Source organism: Chelonia mydas, chromosome 3, assembly GCF_015237465.2.
Source record: "Chelonia mydas isolate rCheMyd1 chromosome 3, rCheMyd1.pri.v2, whole genome shotgun sequence".
In the NCBI taxonomy this organism is placed as follows: domain Eukaryota; kingdom Metazoa; phylum Chordata; order Testudines; family Cheloniidae; genus Chelonia; species Chelonia mydas.
Window position 1 is genome coordinate 44,922,681 of NC_057851.1, and position 19,211 is coordinate 44,941,891.

A 19,211-nucleotide genomic window follows, 5' to 3' on the forward strand; every position below is an offset into this window, starting at 1 on the left:
TACTGCTTACTGTATTTTTCGCTCCATGCATCTAATGAAGTGGGTTTTAGCCCACAAAAGCTTATGCCCAAATAAATTTGTTAGTCTCTAAGGTGCCACAAGGACTCCTCTTTGTTTCTGAAGTGGAAGTGAAATCCAGTGTTCCTCTGAGTTTTATACTTCCCTTTTACTTTAACCCTTTGTTTAAGGACTGCAATGCCCTTACATTTCTGTATTGTCATGAACTGATGAAGAAAGTAGTTCTTGAAAGCTTGTATAACATTATTTTTTCCATTAGGTCAGACAGAAGATCCTGGGTCAAATTCTGGGCTCACTTATGCCAACACAAATCTCAAATGACACAACTGAATACAATGATGTTACTCTGGATTTACCCTGAAAGCTCCCACTGGATCAAACTTAAGACACTGGAGTTGTATCAGTGCCAAGTCTGCCGAATCACAATTGTTTTGTGATTGGAAAAATAATAGGAAATTTTGTATATTGCTAAGTAATAAAAAGCTAACTTGTTCATTTGTCATTACATGCAATCTACAATAAATCGCATTGTACAATTCATAGCATGAATGCAAGGAGGCAGATGTTTACCTGTAGTACTGACTAATCATTGTTATCTACTTTTACAGTATTAGTTGTATACTTCAAAAACACATCTGCTTCCCAGACCACTGACTGTCTGAACCTGAGAGAGCAATGCATTCGTGCTGCAAATGGATGTGAAAGTGTCTGGAATGTAATTGAAGATGCCTGTAATATTTCAGGTAACAGTTACAGTCTATACTGCCATGGTTTTTTGATTGCGATAAGTCAAACAAAACTCTCTGTCCATATTATATGAGGTTATTTTATATCTTATTCTGGTTTCACATGAGTGTAGAACTGGAGTGACTCCACTGACGTCAAGGAGATTCCACATGTGCATGCGACGTGTAAAAGCTGTGCATGTGACAGCAGAATCAAAGATAATTACATGCCTAGGGATTTCAGGACCAGGCCTACAATTGTGAAGTCCTTAGTAGGGATCAAATTCTGCCCTCGGTTTCACTCATGCAAACTCCTTTTCAATGCAGTGAATGAGGTTTCAGAGATCAGATTGTGAATCCCAGTCAACAAGTTCAATCCAAAGGGAATTTTGATACCATATAAGAGCTGAGTAAAAACTAAGAAGCGATTCCAGAATGTAGCCCTCAACATTTTCAACTTGAGAATCATTTTCCAATAAAATACCATCTTCTGTAATTCAGCAATAAGAGAGTAGAACGCTTCAGGCAATGTCAGCGTTACTTAGAATAATTTTGAAGTAATATTAGAATATGAAATAAATAAATTCTGACATGCCTGAAAGAAATATGCAGAGGTGTCATATTAATGCTGTTCAGTTTACTGGCACCAACATGTCAGAATGAATCATTTCTAGGGAATGATAATACAATAAATTGCAGGTGCTGAATATGACTGATCTCCCTTCAGTTATTTAATGCATAACACAGATTTTCACCTACACGAGAACAGGAAATCAGTCTCACTGTCTCTGCTTATTACCTTAAGGAATAGGAAAATCATTTTTTATAAACAGTTTAATACTTTCTACAGTATTGTGTATATACATAAAACATTCATATTAGAGCCAGTCATAAGATTATTTGAAAACATTTTCAATGAAGAATGATGTTTTAAATCCAAATTTTGGTGGAACATTTTCATTTCATTGAGAATCTTTGGTTTTTCAATAAAAAGCCAAACAATTTTCATTTAAAAAAAATTGGGGAGAAATATTTTGGTGCAAAACAATTACCATTTTTGACTAATTCTAATATTTATCTGATTAGTGCATCCAAAGGCTCATGGAGCTTTGTGCTAGGTACATCTTATCTTAATAAATATGATTACTTTTTAATTGGGGGTGAATCAGGTAATACTTGTCTGAATACTACCAGTAATACAATTGGCCTGAAACTCAGCCTAATCTCTGTTGTAAAGCAAATGTAAAACTTTTTAATAGCTCAGATCAAAAAGTTCTCCCCTCTTGCTGCTTATTGTCTTCTTGAACCTACCACATAAAATTCCTTCTGAGTCAGTCAATAACACATTTCTTTTTAAAATGGCTCCTAAAAACTCACTTCCTTCTGTGAGGACATTCAGCGTTAACTCCCCAAATACAGTGGATATGGAGAAAGAGAATAAATGATGGGGTGGTGTGCTATAAAGGGTTTATTGGCATGAGTTTGGGGTGAACTTCATTGCTGATAAAGGGTAAAGCCATGAGTGAGTGCAAACACTTAGCCCTACCAGTGGAGTAGCACATCACACATCCGGGGATTCTTTGTGAACTAGATTTAAGACCATATTTTGTCCTTCATCTTCAGATTAAATTCCCATTGACAATGATGGATTCTGCTTGTGGCTGGGGGGACAGATTATGACCTAGAAAGTGTCAGCCTCAGCTATTTGTCAGAAGTCTTGCAGTCATATTTATACAAATTGTGTGTGTGTGTATGTGTGTGTGTATATATATATATATATATATAAGCTAAATCATTAGTAGGTCCCAAAGCTGAAATTATGCTTAGATTTTAAATCAAGAGGGCATTTTTGTAAGTGCCCTTGTAATGCATATATATATTATAGTTGCAATGTGTTATCTTCTGCTAATCAGTAATAAAAGGAACAAGAATTAAAAAAACAGCAACAAAAATATTTTGACATACTCATCACACAGCTGAATCAATACTGTGTATAAACACAACAGTCCCGGTAGGAGAAACATACTTGTTTAGTACATGGTCTAACTTGTTATACAAAGCCTGCTTAATCCTTTTGTACCACATGATTTTTGACTTAATTGGAGCTAGGATTTCACCCTGGTATCTGATATCTCTATCTACTTCATGGTAGCTGAATGCCTTACAGAAATTACCGTTGGGCAAAAATGTCCCAAGTGCTCTCATAGTGGGTCAGACCAAAGGTTCATCTAGCCCAGTATCCCAGTAGCCAATGCCAGGTGCCCCAGAGGGAATGAACAGAACAGGTAATCATCAAGTGATCCATCCACTGTCGCTCATTCCCAGCTTCTGGCCAACAGAGGCTAGGGACACCATCCCTGCCCATCTTGGCTAATAGCCATTGGTGGACCTATCCTCCATGAATTTATCTAGTTCTTTTTTGAACCCTGTTATAGTCTTGGCCTTCACAACATCCTCTGGTAAAGAGTTCCATAGGTTGACTGTACATTGTGTGGAAAAAAATACTTCCTTTTGTTTGTTTTAAACCTGCTGCCTATTAATTTCATTTGGTGGCCCCCAGTTCTTGTGTTATGAGAAGGAGTAAATAACACTTCCTTATTTACTTTCTCCACACCAGTCATGATTTAACTCTCTCCCTGCTTTCCAAGAGCACAGATTTTGGAGCAATTTTATCTTCATCATCGTTATTCTGGAAAGGCTATATGGATTTCACCTTTATTCCTAAATGTGGCAATGACATACCAACGTGCTTAGTAGTTGTAGTAGGGAGTTTTATAGTTGGGGGTCAGCTAGTGAGAAGGCTGTGCCTTCTGCTCCTGCAAATCCCACCTTTGTTGCTCACTTTTCAGTTGTTCCTGATAAGCACAATTGGCATGCTAAGCCGCCAGTGAAACTGACCCAATAAGCCAAAAATACAGTAAAGTATGCACAATTTTTGTCAAAAGTAATTGTTACAAACAGATTATATGCCCTCAAAATGAGAACTTAAAATAGACATTTTGGCAATGGGTCAAAAATATGCATCAATATAAATGAAGACAGAATTGTACCCACACTTTCATCATGTCATCCCAAAGATGATAAATTTGTGAATTATGATATATTTAGAAACAAAACCATCTTCTCTTATTGCACTGCAATTGACTTGTTTTATGTAGCCTTGTTGAATAAATATTAACGAAATTATATTCTTGACGACAAACCTAGGCAACAGCTGCAAGGCAAAAGATTCAGTTGGCTGTAATACAACCATCCAATTCCTGGCTAACCAGTATCCACAATTTAAAGACTGTATCTGCACCAAAGATGATTTTTGTAGCACCAAACTGTTGCTTGGGAAACAATGTGCCGTTAAAAAAGGTAACTATTGTATCTGATGCCTTATAATACAAAATAATGGAAGTGGAATTTTAACTATGTCTGAAGATAGAATGTAATTCCTCAGCATAAGGAAGTCTTATAGTTTCCAATTCCTGTATGTGAGTCTCAAATCAAAAAATCTCCCAATAGACTTTTTAATGTTATTTTGCCTTTTCTAAAATACAGTAGAACCTCAGAGTTATGAACACCAGAGTTATGAACTGACCAGTCAACCACACACCTCATTTGGAACACAATCAGGCAGCAGCAGAGACAGGAAAAAACCCAAAACAAATACAGTACAGTGCTGTGTTAAACACTAACTACTAATAAAAATAAATGGAAAGCAGGATTTTTCTTCTGCACAGTAAAGTTTCAAAGCTGTATTAAGTCAATATTCAGTTGTAAACTTTTGAAAGAACAACCATAATGTTTTGTTCAGAGTTACAAACGTTTCAGAGTTACAAACAACGTCCTTTCCCGAGGTGTTTGTTAACTCTGAGGTTCTAGTGTATTCACATCCCTAAGTATATATGAAAATTATGTTAAATAGCTATTTTAAAATCAACAGTACCACGGAAAGTCAGAGGAAAAACCAAGAAATTCAAATTTAAGGCTGATAACTCTTCGTTTAACCTGTTCTGATATGCCTAAACATTGTAGAACATATAATAACATATAGAATCAGATCCTGCAGTCCTTGAAGTCCATGGGCTCAATTCAGCAATCCTTGTTTGTGATGAGTAAACCCTTAAACTTCAACTGGACTACTTGTGTGAGTAAGTACTATTCAATATGAGTAAGATTTAGAGACTCTGGCGCAAAGAGAAGTGTCCTTAAATAAAGACTACAGGATTTGACACATGGCATGTCAAATCAAATCAGATAATAAAGTAAATGTTAAGGACCTGATCTTGCCTTCCTTACTCAAGATGGCAGGATTGGAAATCTAAGGCCTGATAATGACTACTTTGAAACTGATGATTGTTTTGCCTCAGTCAAATGGAAGGATAATTGTACCCCTCTTCATTAATTACTTGGGGCCAAAGGGACAAATTGCTCCCTGGTGCAATTTAAATGAAATTAGCAGAGTTGCATCTGGGCTGAATTTTCCCTGAATACCTAATTCTATCGTGCCACATGCAGTAATTTCAGTCAGAGTTCTGTGTATATTACCTGAAGCCCATTTATGTGCTAACCTAGAGCACAGGTTATATTATAAAGATTTTTGGGAACATACTAAACATAAAGAAGACTTAGTAATCTGCAAGAACCTGAAATGAGTATGTAGTTACTTACTATTGACCAGCTTCCATAGGAATCATCCAAATTAGTTAAGCCATAATCAATGTTGTATAATTCAGTTTATTGTACGGATTCTTAGGAGAATTAACTTTGTCACCAAATTTGTTTAGATATGACTATAAAAGAATTTGTAGGATTCAGCCTTACATATTGTCTTTCCAACATACGTCTTTGTCAAAATCTATCTGTACAGGGCATTTGGAGCCTTCCCTAAGCCCAGATATGCAATTAAACTTCAGGTCGCACTCAGAACCCAAAGGCATGCAACGCACCGGGGAATCAGAAAATGACTGCAGTATTGCAAAGCAAAACTGCCGAGAAGACCGTAACTGCTTTATGATGTATAAGAACTTCCAAAGAGTTTGCAGGGCAGAGGTGGCAAAATGCAGTCTCCAAATGGTTGGCCAACAATGTTTGTCAGCATGGAAGGAGCTGAGGAAAACAGTGCTGGGGAACTGCAAGTGTTCAGAACCAATTCAAAAAAGATGTGTTAAAATATGGAAGAGTATCTTTAATAACACATGTTTACAGTACATGCAGGAGAATCAAGCTTTTGCCATGCAGGAAGACGACTATGATGATGAGAGAAATCAGGGCATTCATCCAGGTTAGTGCTATTCAGGGATACCTTTAAAAGTTAAAATTATGTTTTATTGCAATTCAAAAGCTGTGTAAAACTGTCTTTATATACTTACTTGAATCCAGTATTATCACATCTGTGGGACAGTTTGTATATTTTATTACTTATTTGCAGTTGAACATTGGGAACAGGAGAGTTTTAGGAAGCTGATTATATACATGTGAATAATTTAAACAGCTTATCAAGTGGTAGGTGAAATTGTAGTTTGAATTAATTGAATAATTTCATAATATGTGTTTGTACGGCACCTAGCACAAGGGAATTCTGGTGCTGAGTGGTGCCTTTCAGAGCCACTGCTAGTACTGGAACGAAGTGAGTAATTGTTTTTTTGGTTGGGAGGCTGGACCAAAAACTGAGGAAAAAATATTCAGTTCAGGTCAACCTGAAACTGTTTTTTTAAAAATTGTTGTCTCTGAAATGAGAAACCTAAAAAAAAATAATTTCAGAAACATTTCTGTATGATGTTTCCAAACAAAATTTGCTCCCCCATCAATCCTGGCTGAGTGAAATTGACATTCTTGCAATAGCTGCAGTGAAGCTGACAAGAAAGCCAATTTCACTCAGCAGCTGCTGGGTTTCCAGAGTCTGTGGCTCCAGGGAAGCCCATGAGTGAGGAATGCCCTGGGAGTCAGGGGTTCCAGGGCTTCAAGGCTCCCAGTTATACAACAGGGTTCCTGGAAGCCCTGACCTGGGGGAGCAGCCCAGAGCCACGGACCCTGGTATTATTATTATTGTAGAACATATAATTAGCCGAGTTGCATCTGGGGTCCCCAGCCCTGGGCAGTCCACCTCGGAGATCTGCTCTGAAGTCACAGAGTCGATCAGCCCCAAGACACTCAGAGCTGTGCCAGCTGACAGGCTCTCTTTCATGGAGCTGTGCACCCTGAAACACTGTGTTTCAGTAAAAGTTTCAACAAATCTGCAACAGACTCAGTGAACCATTTCAGTTCAGAGAATCAGCATTTCCTGATGAACCTGTAACAACCGTCTCTAACTACGATGACGACTACTAAATAATAATAATTATTATTTATTAATATAGTTTTTAAAAATTGGTGTATACATTCAAAAATTTAGGCTACCATATTTATATTTAGCCATAAGGGGCCTGATTTTCAGAGGTACTAATTACCCAAGAGTTCTCATTGAGGTCCCAAACTTTTAGGCCACGTATTCAGAGAGGAGAGTGATGTTGCCAATAGCAATGAAGACAGGTCCTGTGCAGATTTGCTTTAATATCTCTAAATAAACCTAATGAATCTTATGCAGCTTGTAAACAAATTGACAAGTCTATTTGACTAACCTAATTTTTTTCTCTGTACTTTTATGTGAAAGATTATGCTAGCATTAGAGTCAATAAAGTTTTACATTAAAGCTCACAACCAAGCTGATGTAATGTATCAATGCTCCATGTAGTCTCTGTATGTATCTTTTTCTTCTAGATAAAATTAACATGGAAACTAAATTACAATGGAACTTATCTGCTCTTTCCAAACATGGTAAATTTGAATTTATTTTATTAATTTATAAACCATATTTATTGTTTTTCTTTCAGTCTGTGATAGTGGACAATGTCGCTGCATATAGATTACATAATAATAATAACATTGAACAAACAGACTTAAAATATCAGATTTAGTGAATCCCAAATATTTGCAGATAGATTTCTGGTCAGAGAAGGATACAGAAGTTCATAATAAAAAAATCCTGATCCCATTTAAGCCAATGGCAATTCTTCTGATTTTGTCCCATTCAAAATTTTAAAATTAAAAAAAAATAATCTGAACATTTCAGAACATAAAGGTTTAGGTTCAAATCTGAGTCTAAGAATAGATGCAAGTTCCAGTAGCAGGGGATTGTTCTAATTTTATCTGAATTAGCTTCCCCATCTATTAAATATAGTTATAACAAGGTGCATAAATAACAGTTAAGATAGATATCTCACTCTTACAGATGTCACCATTAAAATGACAGCATTAGGCACTATTGTAATAAAAATACCTTAATAATATTTATTTATCAACAGTCACAACACTATGGCATGTCCCTATACTTTGCCTTGCAAATAAGGACCAAATCCTGTCAGGTCCTGGGCACCCTTTATGAGGTGCTGGGGGCTCTGAAATAATACTAAACTCAATAGGAGACAGTCAGGACCTTGCAGGTTTGGACCCTAACTGTGATATTACGATTTATAAAGATAGTACGAGAAGAGCACTGGGCGTTCACAGATGAATACATAAACAAAGGCTCTGAAATGAAGAGCTTACTTTCTATGGCTGCAGTTCTGGCTCTGTTGAAGTCAACAGCAAAGTGTCCATTAACTTAATGGAGACAGGATTTCACCCTCAATGTTTCAAATAACAAAAAAATTTCATTAAAGCAGAGTTAAGGTTGCCCGGCAGTGTCTCATGCTCTTCCAGAAGGTTGAGGTCAGCAAAGCTCAGATCTCTAAAAACAGGGAAATAGAGATGAGGTCATTCAAACTTAAATTTCTGAAAAACAGTTACAGTACACGCCAATGATTAGTGAAATGCCATATGTCCTTCAGACTTTTTGATGGGTTGGGATTTTTAATTATTCAGCTCTATAAAGTAACCTTAACTGCAGTGTATCCAGCCTGTAGCAGGGTGGTCACCCGCTCCTGCCCTGAAGGGCTTAAAACAGCCCAGGGGAGGGCTGTGGCTGTGGCAAGCAGCCCAGGCTGACAGGGGGAAAGGGCACAGTGGGGGCCATGCCCCAATCAAGGCCCAGCTGGCCCTTATAAGAAGCCAGTGGGCCAGGAGCACAGAGACTCTTTCTCTGGCCTTTTGAGAGGGAGGGACCTGGCTGCTGCAAGCTGAGTAGGGTACCTAGACTGGAGCAGGGCTGGGGGAAGGCCAGACGAGCTGGGGAGCTCCGGCCTGGAAACCGCCCAGGCTGCAGGCCTAGTCTAAGGTCAAATAGGTACTCGGGTTGCAGGGGGCAGCCAAGCACAGGTGAAAGCAGCAGGTTCAGACCCTCCTTGCCTGTGATGAGGGGCTTATACACTGCAGTCCGCCCCAGTGAACGGGGGCTAGGGGGTGACTGGCAGTACCCATATACTGAGGCGAGGTGGGGATAGGGGGTTGGGGGTTCCTCAGGGAAGGGAGATCCAGAGACCGTGGGGGCACCCAAGGAAAAGGGGCACCAGGGTCCAAGAGGGACACGGGGGGCCAGCGACAGGTGAGGCACCGGCAGACAGAGGGCGCGCTGGAGGCTGGAGAGCTAATTCCCTGGACGACCAGCAGGAGGCACCACAGGGGTGAGTCCTGCCCCGCTACACTGCCCAACAGCAGTGCTCAGTGAGGAAAAGAAAGCTTTCAGTTTCAAATTCTAACCCTGAGGAATTCAATAGCTAAGCTTACCTTGATTGCAAAAGGATGGGCATTTGACCCTTCTGCTGAAATGTACGCTGCTGTAGAGAAACCTTACAAAGCCTTCTGGATCTCACCTTCCCAACCTTCACACCCCCATTACACATTTCCAGCATGTTGTTATTAATAGTGAGATAAATTGGATTCATGTCCTAATCAGTTGTCTCTACAGCGGGTAGATAAGTTTTAGTCAAAAAAAAAATATTTACAAATAAAAATTGGGTATGGAGGAGGGGGGAAATATTGCACCAATGTCTGTCAGTTTTTTGGACCAGCTCTAATTTTTATAAATGTTTCTTGTATAGTTAAGACTTGATCCTGCAACTGCTTTCAGAATCCAGAAGCGCAAAAAAACAACCACTAGATTGGTCTTTATATTTATCTTTGTGTATTTTTTTTTAAATCTATTATCCTTTTAGAATACATAGAGAATGGAACCTGTTTTGATGTAAACAAGGAATGTATTGAAGATGAAGTATGTAATAAACAGTTATCTCTGTACCTTAAAGTTTGTTCAGTAACTAGAAAGCAGTGCAACATGGAACAATGCCAAGCAGCCATAAGGTTCTTCTATCAAAATATGCCTTTTAATGTTGCCCAGATGTTGACATTTTGTGACTGCACCCAGCCTGATGAATCTTGTCAGCAAGCCAAAGAACTTCTTCATGGCAAGCCATGTGCAGTCAACATAGTTCCCCCTCCTTCGTGTCTAAATGTAATTCACAGGTGCCAAGACAATGAATTGTGCAGGTAAGTAAAATAATAATTACTTTATTTAACTTTTGCCTGGTAATGTGCGTGTCAATAACAGTGAAAAAAGGTGATAAATATAATCTCTCTCTTTATATATACACACAAACACACACACATCCCCCACAGAATGATTTTCTTCATTATAGTTACTTGATGGCATTGCCGGTATCTGAGAACAAGTATGCTTCCAAATAAATCTCTCTAAACTTTATAAGCAACAGCAATGGAAGAGTTTGCCATCTTTTAACTTTCCTATTAAAATAAATCGCTGGCCATCTGGGCACTTCCTGAGTGTCACTATATACAATGGACACTCAAAACTCCGCAATTACAGTAGGTTTAGAACTCAGATCATGCTACTAAAAAGCACATTAGCTTAAGGGAAATCTCAGTAATATAGCGACTGTGACAGCTGAGCAGTTCTGATTCTGGCCAGGAAAAGAAAGTGCAAAACATATAGATTAACCAGTTAACTACAATATTTAAGTGGATTGTTTTCACTTTCTACCCTAAAAAGGAATATTAATATGTTCTTTATCACATGGCACAGACTTTAGCAATTCCTGAAAACATGGATCTGTTCTGAAAAATTATTGTAAAAATGGTATTGCAGGTTCTATTCCTTATGATTCTCAAAGGTTTCCATGTCAGCTGCATTCAGGGCTCTTTCTAATTGTGAGCCCTGAAAACTCAGTCTGGGTATTATACTTCTTGTCTGTCATCACCCATAGCAGTTTCTGACAGACAAATTATGCGCTCAGAGATTTTCAACCCCACTCGCTTCAGATTTTGTCTTGGGGAATTCCTCTTTGCCTTCAAATGGTTTGCACAAAGCATGCAGTTGATTGAGCAAAGTTCATCTGGTGAAATTAATTATCCATTAACCCAGTAATATGACCCTTTGCACCCAATTGTTGCACAAGGAAAATGGTCTAAATAAGAAAACATTTTCACTTATTTCTTTTTGTCCTTTTCTCCTTCAAACAGACTATGTGATGATGATCCTCTGTTGATGGACACACCAGGCTTTTATCACATACAATCAATCATGTAGAGTGAGCCAGCCTTTGCATTTTATTTCCTATTATTTTACAAAATATTTAAGTGAGAAACAGCTGTAGGATTGGCCTGTACATATAGGGCCACTTAAATGTGACCATTATTTGGCTCGGTTTAGATTTCAATGTGGTCATTCTAGCACTATTGGACAAGACCTGAAATTCATCTAATAAATTAAGCATGCTGTAAATTAACCTTCAGTAAAGAGATCAAGGATCACATTCAGCTCTGCCATAAGCAAGTTCAATTCAAATTGACGTCACTGGAGCATTGTCACTTTTTTTATGCCTGGTTGAATTGTGTGTGTAGGAGTCTAACTGGAAACCATATTTAGCAGAGACTTGTTGAATTACCCATTACCCTTGAACATTATATGTTTGCTAACATTAACAATCAGTAGAGATAAATATCAAAATTACACTGTGAATTACATTTAGCTGTTCCTTTAAATTATGAGCCTGAACAAAAAAAATTGTTCCATTAGCACAGAAATGGCAGCTACTTTGACTGAAACCTTGAATTGTGTAACGTAAGTGCTGTGTAATTGGGTCCTACATTGAACCTTATAAGGTATCATTTTCCAGACATGCTATTTTTTAACAGCCCTGTGAAATCTGTACTTAGTCTTCAGCTGTATGAGATGCCATATTTTAATGGGTCAATGCCCAACACTTTACAGTCTGATCCGATAACCCATTGCCCCTTCAATCCACTAATATTTAATATAATAAATATTGATTAGAAAGATATTTATCAAAGGTTTTACAACACTCCTGTTAAGAAAATAGATAAACTATAGTTGTTAAACATTGGCACATAAAGGGCTATTTTAATTCTACCCAACATAGTAAATAAACTGTCGTATGTGATCATTGACCAGAGAAAGAGGAACCAAGTTAGTCCTACTTACTCCTTGTTTAATTTGATCACCGCTAATTGTCTTCTAATATAGTTTTATAGTTATGGTTGACTTGTTTTTAGTTTTCTTTTTTAGCCTGTAAAACGTTTTGCTGTGTGGATTAGATAGTCTTTATCTTATATCACTCCAATTCAGTGTTTGTTCTGCCCAGACGTATGATTTTACAAACCTGCCACATCCATTAGAAATTTACTTGCTTTGGTTTCATTATGATGTCCAGTCTGATTATTCTACTTTACTGCAAGCTGTCCTCTCTGGATGATTGTTACTTTCACCACTTATTGTTGGATCCTGGAAAATCTCTGCTGTTTGTAAATTGATCAAAATTGATTTTCTTCAAAGAAATTCATTTCCGAAGCCCAGATTCTTCTCTCAGTTACAATTATGCGACACCACTGATATCAATGAAATTGGACAGGTTTAAGGAGAGCAGAATTTTGAGCTATTGATGCAGATCTCTGTCATTATACCTTTATGATGTGATAGGGTTTTTTTTTACTTTCAATAGAGATGAGGGAATATTGTGCCCTACTAAGCCTACTGTTCCATGGCATCCCAAGATGGAGTCATATGACCAGGAGGGCTTTTGAACCCACTGTCAGCCTGCTCCTACCATTTGAAATTTTACAGGATCTGACAGGAAAGGGACTTCAGGAGACATCAAATCCTGAAGAGTGCCTGAATGAATGACAGATATCTTCTCTGGGAGAGCCTTTCATACCATAAAAATACTCTTTCCTTTATTCTCCTCTCCTCTTGATTTTGTATAGAAAGCTACTGCCCTACAGGACCCATAGTCAGCATTCACAGGGGAATGTCTGATTAAAAGAAATATGTTGGTAAAAGAAAATTTTAATCATGTGTTGCTCCATGTCAAGTTGTCTTAATCATAATATAGCAACGCTTTTGTTGTATGTTTCCTCCAGGAAAAAATATGAAGTGTTTCGGTCTAAGTGCTGGAGACATGTGACAAAAAGATGCTATGACAATAAAGCTTGCCTTGAAACTTTAATCAAGGATGATCTGATTTGCTCTGGAAGTGCTGACTGCAGAGCAGCTTACATTGACAACTGGGGCACCATGCTTCGCGTGGAATGCACCTGTCAGACTGTCCCACTAGCTGAACAGTCTTTGTGCAAGCTCTTCCATCACCTGCTTCACAGCAAGTCCTGCTTCAGTAAGTTATGTGAAGAAAAATGCACCCTAAAATATTAACATACTTGTTTTATACAACAAAATCTATTATGTGAATTAGAGCGCAAGATCAATAAAATATTTCATTGTGCCAGATTTATTTCTAGGGTAATGCTGTTGACTTCAGTAAAGTTATACCCAGGATTCATTTGTCCAGATGAACTGCATATGCAATGTAGTGCTCTTTGATGTCTGCAAACACTTTATATTCCTACTAAGAGTCATTAGTTAAGTTGTGAATTGAAATGGTTAAATGAAGTCAGTGGAATCACCGTGAAGGCAATAGTTTCTAAATATCAGCAGGGTTCTAAAGCATTTCTGCTAGCAGTCATTGAGTATGTTTCTGTGTATGCTTTTCAGTGCTATGGTAGATTACCTTTTCTCCTTCTGTTGTTTCATCAGAGTGTACGGATTTTTGTGAAAATGCTAGGGATAGCTTTAGATTGGCTAGAAGTGCATTTTTTAAAATTTTTACTTATGGGAATCTAGATTAGGATTTTAAGTGTAGTTCAAGTAGCCTGTGAAACTATATAGAATTCCACAGAGTGTCTACAGTCTCCTGGCTATGACCATCTACCTTCAAATAGTTTCTCAACAGAAATGAAGGAAGAGTCCAATATGTGTTATCTTTAATCAGGACCTTTAAAGATTTTCTTCTTATTTCATTTCTGAGCACAAGTCTAAGAACAAAAGAATGGCCATACTGAGTTCTTGTGTTATGTGAAGGGGTAAATAATACTTCCTTATTTGTTTTTTCCACAACATTCATGACTTTATAGACTTCTGTTGTATCCCTCCTTAATAATCTGTTCTAGTCTTTTTAATCTCTCCTCATATGGAAGCTGTTCCATACCCCTAATCAGTTTTATTGCCCTTCTCTGTACTTTTTCCAATTCTAATACATCTGCACACCATATTCAAGGTGTGGGCATACCATGGATTTATAGAGAGGTAATATGATATTTTCCATCTTAGTATTTATCCCTTTCCTAATGATTCCCAACATTCTGTTAGCTTTTTTGACTGCCACTGCACATTGATTAGATGTTTCCAGAGAACTATCCACAACGACTCCAAGATCTCTTTCTTGGGTGGCAACAGCTAATTTAGACCCCATCATTTTGTATGTGTAGTTAGGATTATATTTTCCAGTGTGCATTATTTTGCATTTATCAGCATTTCACCTGCCATTTTGTCACCCAGTTTAGTGAGATCCCTTTGTAACTCTTCACAATCTGCTTTGGACTTAACTATCTTGAGTAATTTTGTATCATTTGAAAACTTTTCCACCTCACTGTTTACCCCCTTTTCCACCTCACTGTTTACTCCCTTTTCCAGATCAGTTATGAATATATTGAACACCAAAAGTCCCAGTACAGAACTTGGGAGACCCCACTATTTACCACTCTCTTCGTTGTGAAAATTGAGCATTTATGCTTATCTTTTAACCACTTTCTGATCCATGGGAGGATCTTTCCTCTTATCCCATGACTGCTTACTTTGATTAAGAGCCTTTCGTGTGGGACCTTGTCAAAGGCTTTCTGGAAGCCCAAGTATACAGTGTCAGCTGGATAACCCTTGTTCACATGCTTGTTGACATCCTCAAAGAATTTTCATAGATTGGTGAGGCATGGTTTCCCTTTACAAAAGACATACTGACTCTTCTCAAACATATTGTGTTCATCTATGTGTCTGAAACTCTAGTAAAGAACAGAATTATCAATCAATTTCTCTGGTACTGAAATTAGGCTTATGGGTCTGTAAGTGCCAGGATCACTTCTGAAGCCTTTTTTATTTTAAATGACATTACATTAGCTATCCTCTAGTCATCTGGTACAAAGGCTAATTTAAGCAATGGGTTACATACCACAGTTAGTAGTTCTGCAAATTCCAAAACCACCTCTACTGACACTTTGATCTGTGACAGTTCCTCATATTTGTCACCTAAAAAGAATGGCTCTGGTGTAGGAGTCTCCTTTACATCCTCTGCAGTGAAAACCAATGCAAATAATTCATTTAGCTTCTACACAACAGCCTTCTCTTCTCTGAGTGCTCTTTTTACAGCTCGATCATCCTGTGGCCCCACTGATTGTATGGCAGACTTCCTGATTCTAATGTACTTAAAAAAATGTTTGCTATTAAATTTGTGTCTTTTGCTAGTTGCTCTTCAAATTCTTTTTTGGCCTGTGTAAATATCCTTTTACACTTCACTTGCCAGAGTTTATGCTCCTTTCTACTTTCCTTAGTAGGATTTGACTTCCAATTTTTAAAGACGGTCTTTTTGCCTCTAACCACCTCTTTTACTCTGATATTTAGACATGGTGGCATTTTTTTTATCCTCTTACTGTGTGGTGGGTGTTTTGTTTGTTTGTTTTTTTTAATTTGGAGTTTACATTTAGTTTGAGCCTCTATTACGGTGTTTTTAAATAGTTTCCATGCAGATTGCAGGTATTTCACTCTCATGACTGTTCCTTTTAATTTCCATTTAACTAGCTTCCTCATTTTTGTGCAGTTCCCCTGTTGGAAGTGAAATGCTACTGTGGTGGGTCTCTTTGGTATTTCCCCCCGCCCCCCACACACAATGAAGTTAAATTTAATTACATTATGGTCACTCTTACCTAGTGGTTCATCTATATGCACCTCTTGACCCAGATTCTGTGCTCTACTTAGGACTAAATCAAGAATTGCCTCTCGCCTTGTGGGTTCCAGGACAAGCTGCTCCAAGAGTCAGTCAAATGGTGTCTACACATGTTATCTCTGCAACCTGCCTGAGGTGACATGTAGCCATTCAATCTGGGGTTAGCTGAAATCCCCCATTATTACTGGGATTTTTGTTTCTGTAGTCTCTCTAATCTCCCTGAGAATATCAAAGGCACAGTCACCATCCTGGTAATGTGGTTGGTAGTTTATTCCTACTGCTGTACTCTTATTATTCAAGAATGGAATTTCCATCCATAGAGGTTCTGTAGTACAGTGTGATTCATTTAAGATTTTTACAATATTTGACTCTCTGCTTTCTTTTCATGTAGAGAGCCACTGCCCCACCAGCATCTACTCTGTCATTCCTATATGTTTTGTACCCTGTTATTACCGTGTCCCATTGATTATCATCATTGCACCATCATCTCCTTTAGAAAGAAAGTAACACACATAAGAATATACACTAACTTCCATTGTTTTTACTACAAAAGTTATATGAACTTTTAATTTGCATTGTATACAGCAAATTTCCACAAAAATTGGCTCAGTATAGCCCTGTGATATATTATGATTAATATGTTAAACGCCAAACCTTATATTCAAATTGTTGTAGACCGTTGCCAGCAGCATACATATAATCCCATTGAATTTGGATGTACTTATCTTATTGGACTCTATTTATATTACTACTGTATCTAATCTGGTATTTCCAAGGTATTATCCTCTCAGTATTTAAGTACCTGCTGGTACTGGAAAAGGGTCACTGCACCCGAAGTCAGTAGTAGGCTCCATGAAATTCAAAATGGGAAGACAGAAGGGCACAATCTGTGGAGGGGTTGATGAGCGTCACCATCTGGGGCTAAGACGATCCCCACCAATTAGCTGGGGAGCCACTCTGTACCCCAGTGCACTGGCCTGACCAATCCTGAGTGTCACTATGTGTGACAGCAAGGGGCCTCTGTAGGTCAGAATTTGGCTCAGTGGCGATTTAGCCTAGTACTGGCTGAGTAAAAATGAAGGGTTGGATTCTGATACCCTTTCTCACATTGAACAGTGAAGTAAATTCTTTCCATAAGAAGAAAATTCATTGTTTCAAATGGGGCTTCTAGAAGAGTAAGATCCCCCACAACATGAGGAAAGGCATCAGAATATGGTCCTAAGTAAGAATTTCAGGATTTAGCTCAATGTGCTGTATTAATTCCCTCAGAGCCATAAGACCCTGTCAAGTGACCAGCTATTTATATATTCTTAAATATAAAAATTATTGCCACAGTATACTTTAACTGGAGAATTAAGATACACTGGACCAAAATCCATCAGCACAGCTTCGGTGCATACAATCTAGCCCCATGTACTAACAGACCTTGTAAAATAAAATATTTATAACACATTTAATGAGAAGCAGTGACTCTTCTGCATTTTGAACGGAAGGAGCTTCTTTTCTAATGGAAAAGGTAATTTTTAAAAAAAAAGACTAGTTGGATACAAAATTTCAATTAAACTGTCGGCTGATATTGAGTTATATCAGCAGAGATAATAATGCTGAAAACTATAAAACTCTTGGTTTTTAATTTGCACTCATATGACTTACAGGCTACCTAACAAAATAAAATTGTGAAAACACTGCCCCAAGGCATAGACCTTCAGCGCTAAGTTTCAGACTGTAGCAAGATTTTACAATGAGTTATATACCCCCTAGAAAAGAAGTGCTGAGAAAGCTAACAAATTCATAATTATAGCAGTGGTTCTGAGGATAATAATAATAATTACTGATCATTTGTTTTGTGGTAGCACCCAAAGGCTCCAGGCAATGATCATGGCCACATTGCCCTAGCCACTTTGCGCATGCACGCGCGCGCACGCACACACACCAAAAAGACAGTCCCTTGCTCACAATAATAATCAAATAACACCCCATCAGCTTTTGCCATTCCCGGCAGCATTTCCTTTAGCATCAGGATAAAACCTCCATGGAAACTTGATTAACCAAAGTGATAGGACATGAACAGTCACCCACTTGGTGCTATATTATAACAACATTTTCATGTCAGCTAGACCGAAATGGCTTCTTTGGGATTTGATTTGGTATTCTTGCTGATTGATATCTCCTTTTCATTTTTCTATACCTCTAGCAGTTGTAATATTAAATCAAAGAGGGATATTTTTATGATTATATTTTAAAGTGTTAGGCAACCATGTTAAAACCCACAGTGGTGCGGGAATTATGGAGATATTGATTGTTAAAGCTCATGTTGCTATCTGTTCGGTGTCTGGTCAGCGTGCGGGTTTTAAACAACTTTCATTATTGATTATTTACAATGAGGTTTTTATAATAAACAAATGCATAGGACCAACAAAATAAATCTCTGGCTTTAGATTTAGTGAGAATGGAGAAGAAGGTTGATCGGGATGGGCAAAATTTTTGGGCCGAGGGCCACATCTGGGTGGGGAAATTGTATGTAGGGCCAGGGCAGGGCGTTGGGGTGTGGGAGGGGGTGTGGTGTGCAGGAACGGGGCTGAGGGCAAAAGATTGGGGCAGAGGAGGGGTGTGGGGTGTATGAGAAGGCTCAGGGAAGGGGGTTAGGGTACAGAAAGGGTGAAGACTGCGGGAGGGAGCTCAGGGCAGGGGGTTGGAGTGCAGGAGGGGTGCGGGGTGTGACAGGGCTTAGGGCAGGGAGTTGGGTGCAGGAGAGGTGTGGGGTATGGCATCGGGCTCAGGGTAGGGGATTGAGGTGCAGGGTGCAGCAGGCTGCTCAAGGCAGGGAGTCCGGGTGCATGGTGGTTCAGGCAGGGGGCTTAGGGCAGGGAGTTGGGGGGCGGTATGCAGCAGGGGTTCGGGCTCCGGCCCAGCGCCACAGAGACTTGGTGCCTGCTGCTTCTGAGAGCGGCGCGGGGCAATCTCGCGGACTGGATCCAAAGCCCTGATGGACCGGATGCGGCCCATGGTTTGCCCTCCCCTGAGGTAGATGCTAGCATGGCCCTATTGCTGTAAAAGGGACTTGCACAGATGGCCAAGCAGCCCACATGGTGTCCTATTGGTTTATGAGACTGTGCATGGGCATACATGGGATCCATCTGCAGGATTACAGCCTCTGTTAGCATCAGGATCCGGATTGGGAGGAAAGGAGCAGGGGCTGCAAATG

General features: G+C 38.8%; 1 protein-coding gene across 1 annotated transcript in view; it reads left to right on the forward strand.

The window, feature by feature from the left end:
* Positions 1–19,211, forward strand: part of GFRAL (GDNF family receptor alpha like) — a 44,271-nt gene that overhangs the window by 11,530 nt on the left and 13,530 nt on the right. Inside the window, exons 2-7 of the mRNA XM_027817414.3 lie at positions 627–761; positions 3,951–4,103; positions 5,602–6,015; positions 7,491–7,547; positions 9,863–10,193; positions 13,101–13,351. Coding sequence (XP_027673215.2) covers positions 627–761; positions 3,951–4,103; positions 5,602–6,015; positions 7,491–7,547; positions 9,863–10,193; positions 13,101–13,351 — 1,341 coding nt within the window. The remainder of the gene's footprint in view (positions 1–626; positions 762–3,950; positions 4,104–5,601; positions 6,016–7,490; positions 7,548–9,862; positions 10,194–13,100; positions 13,352–19,211) is intronic.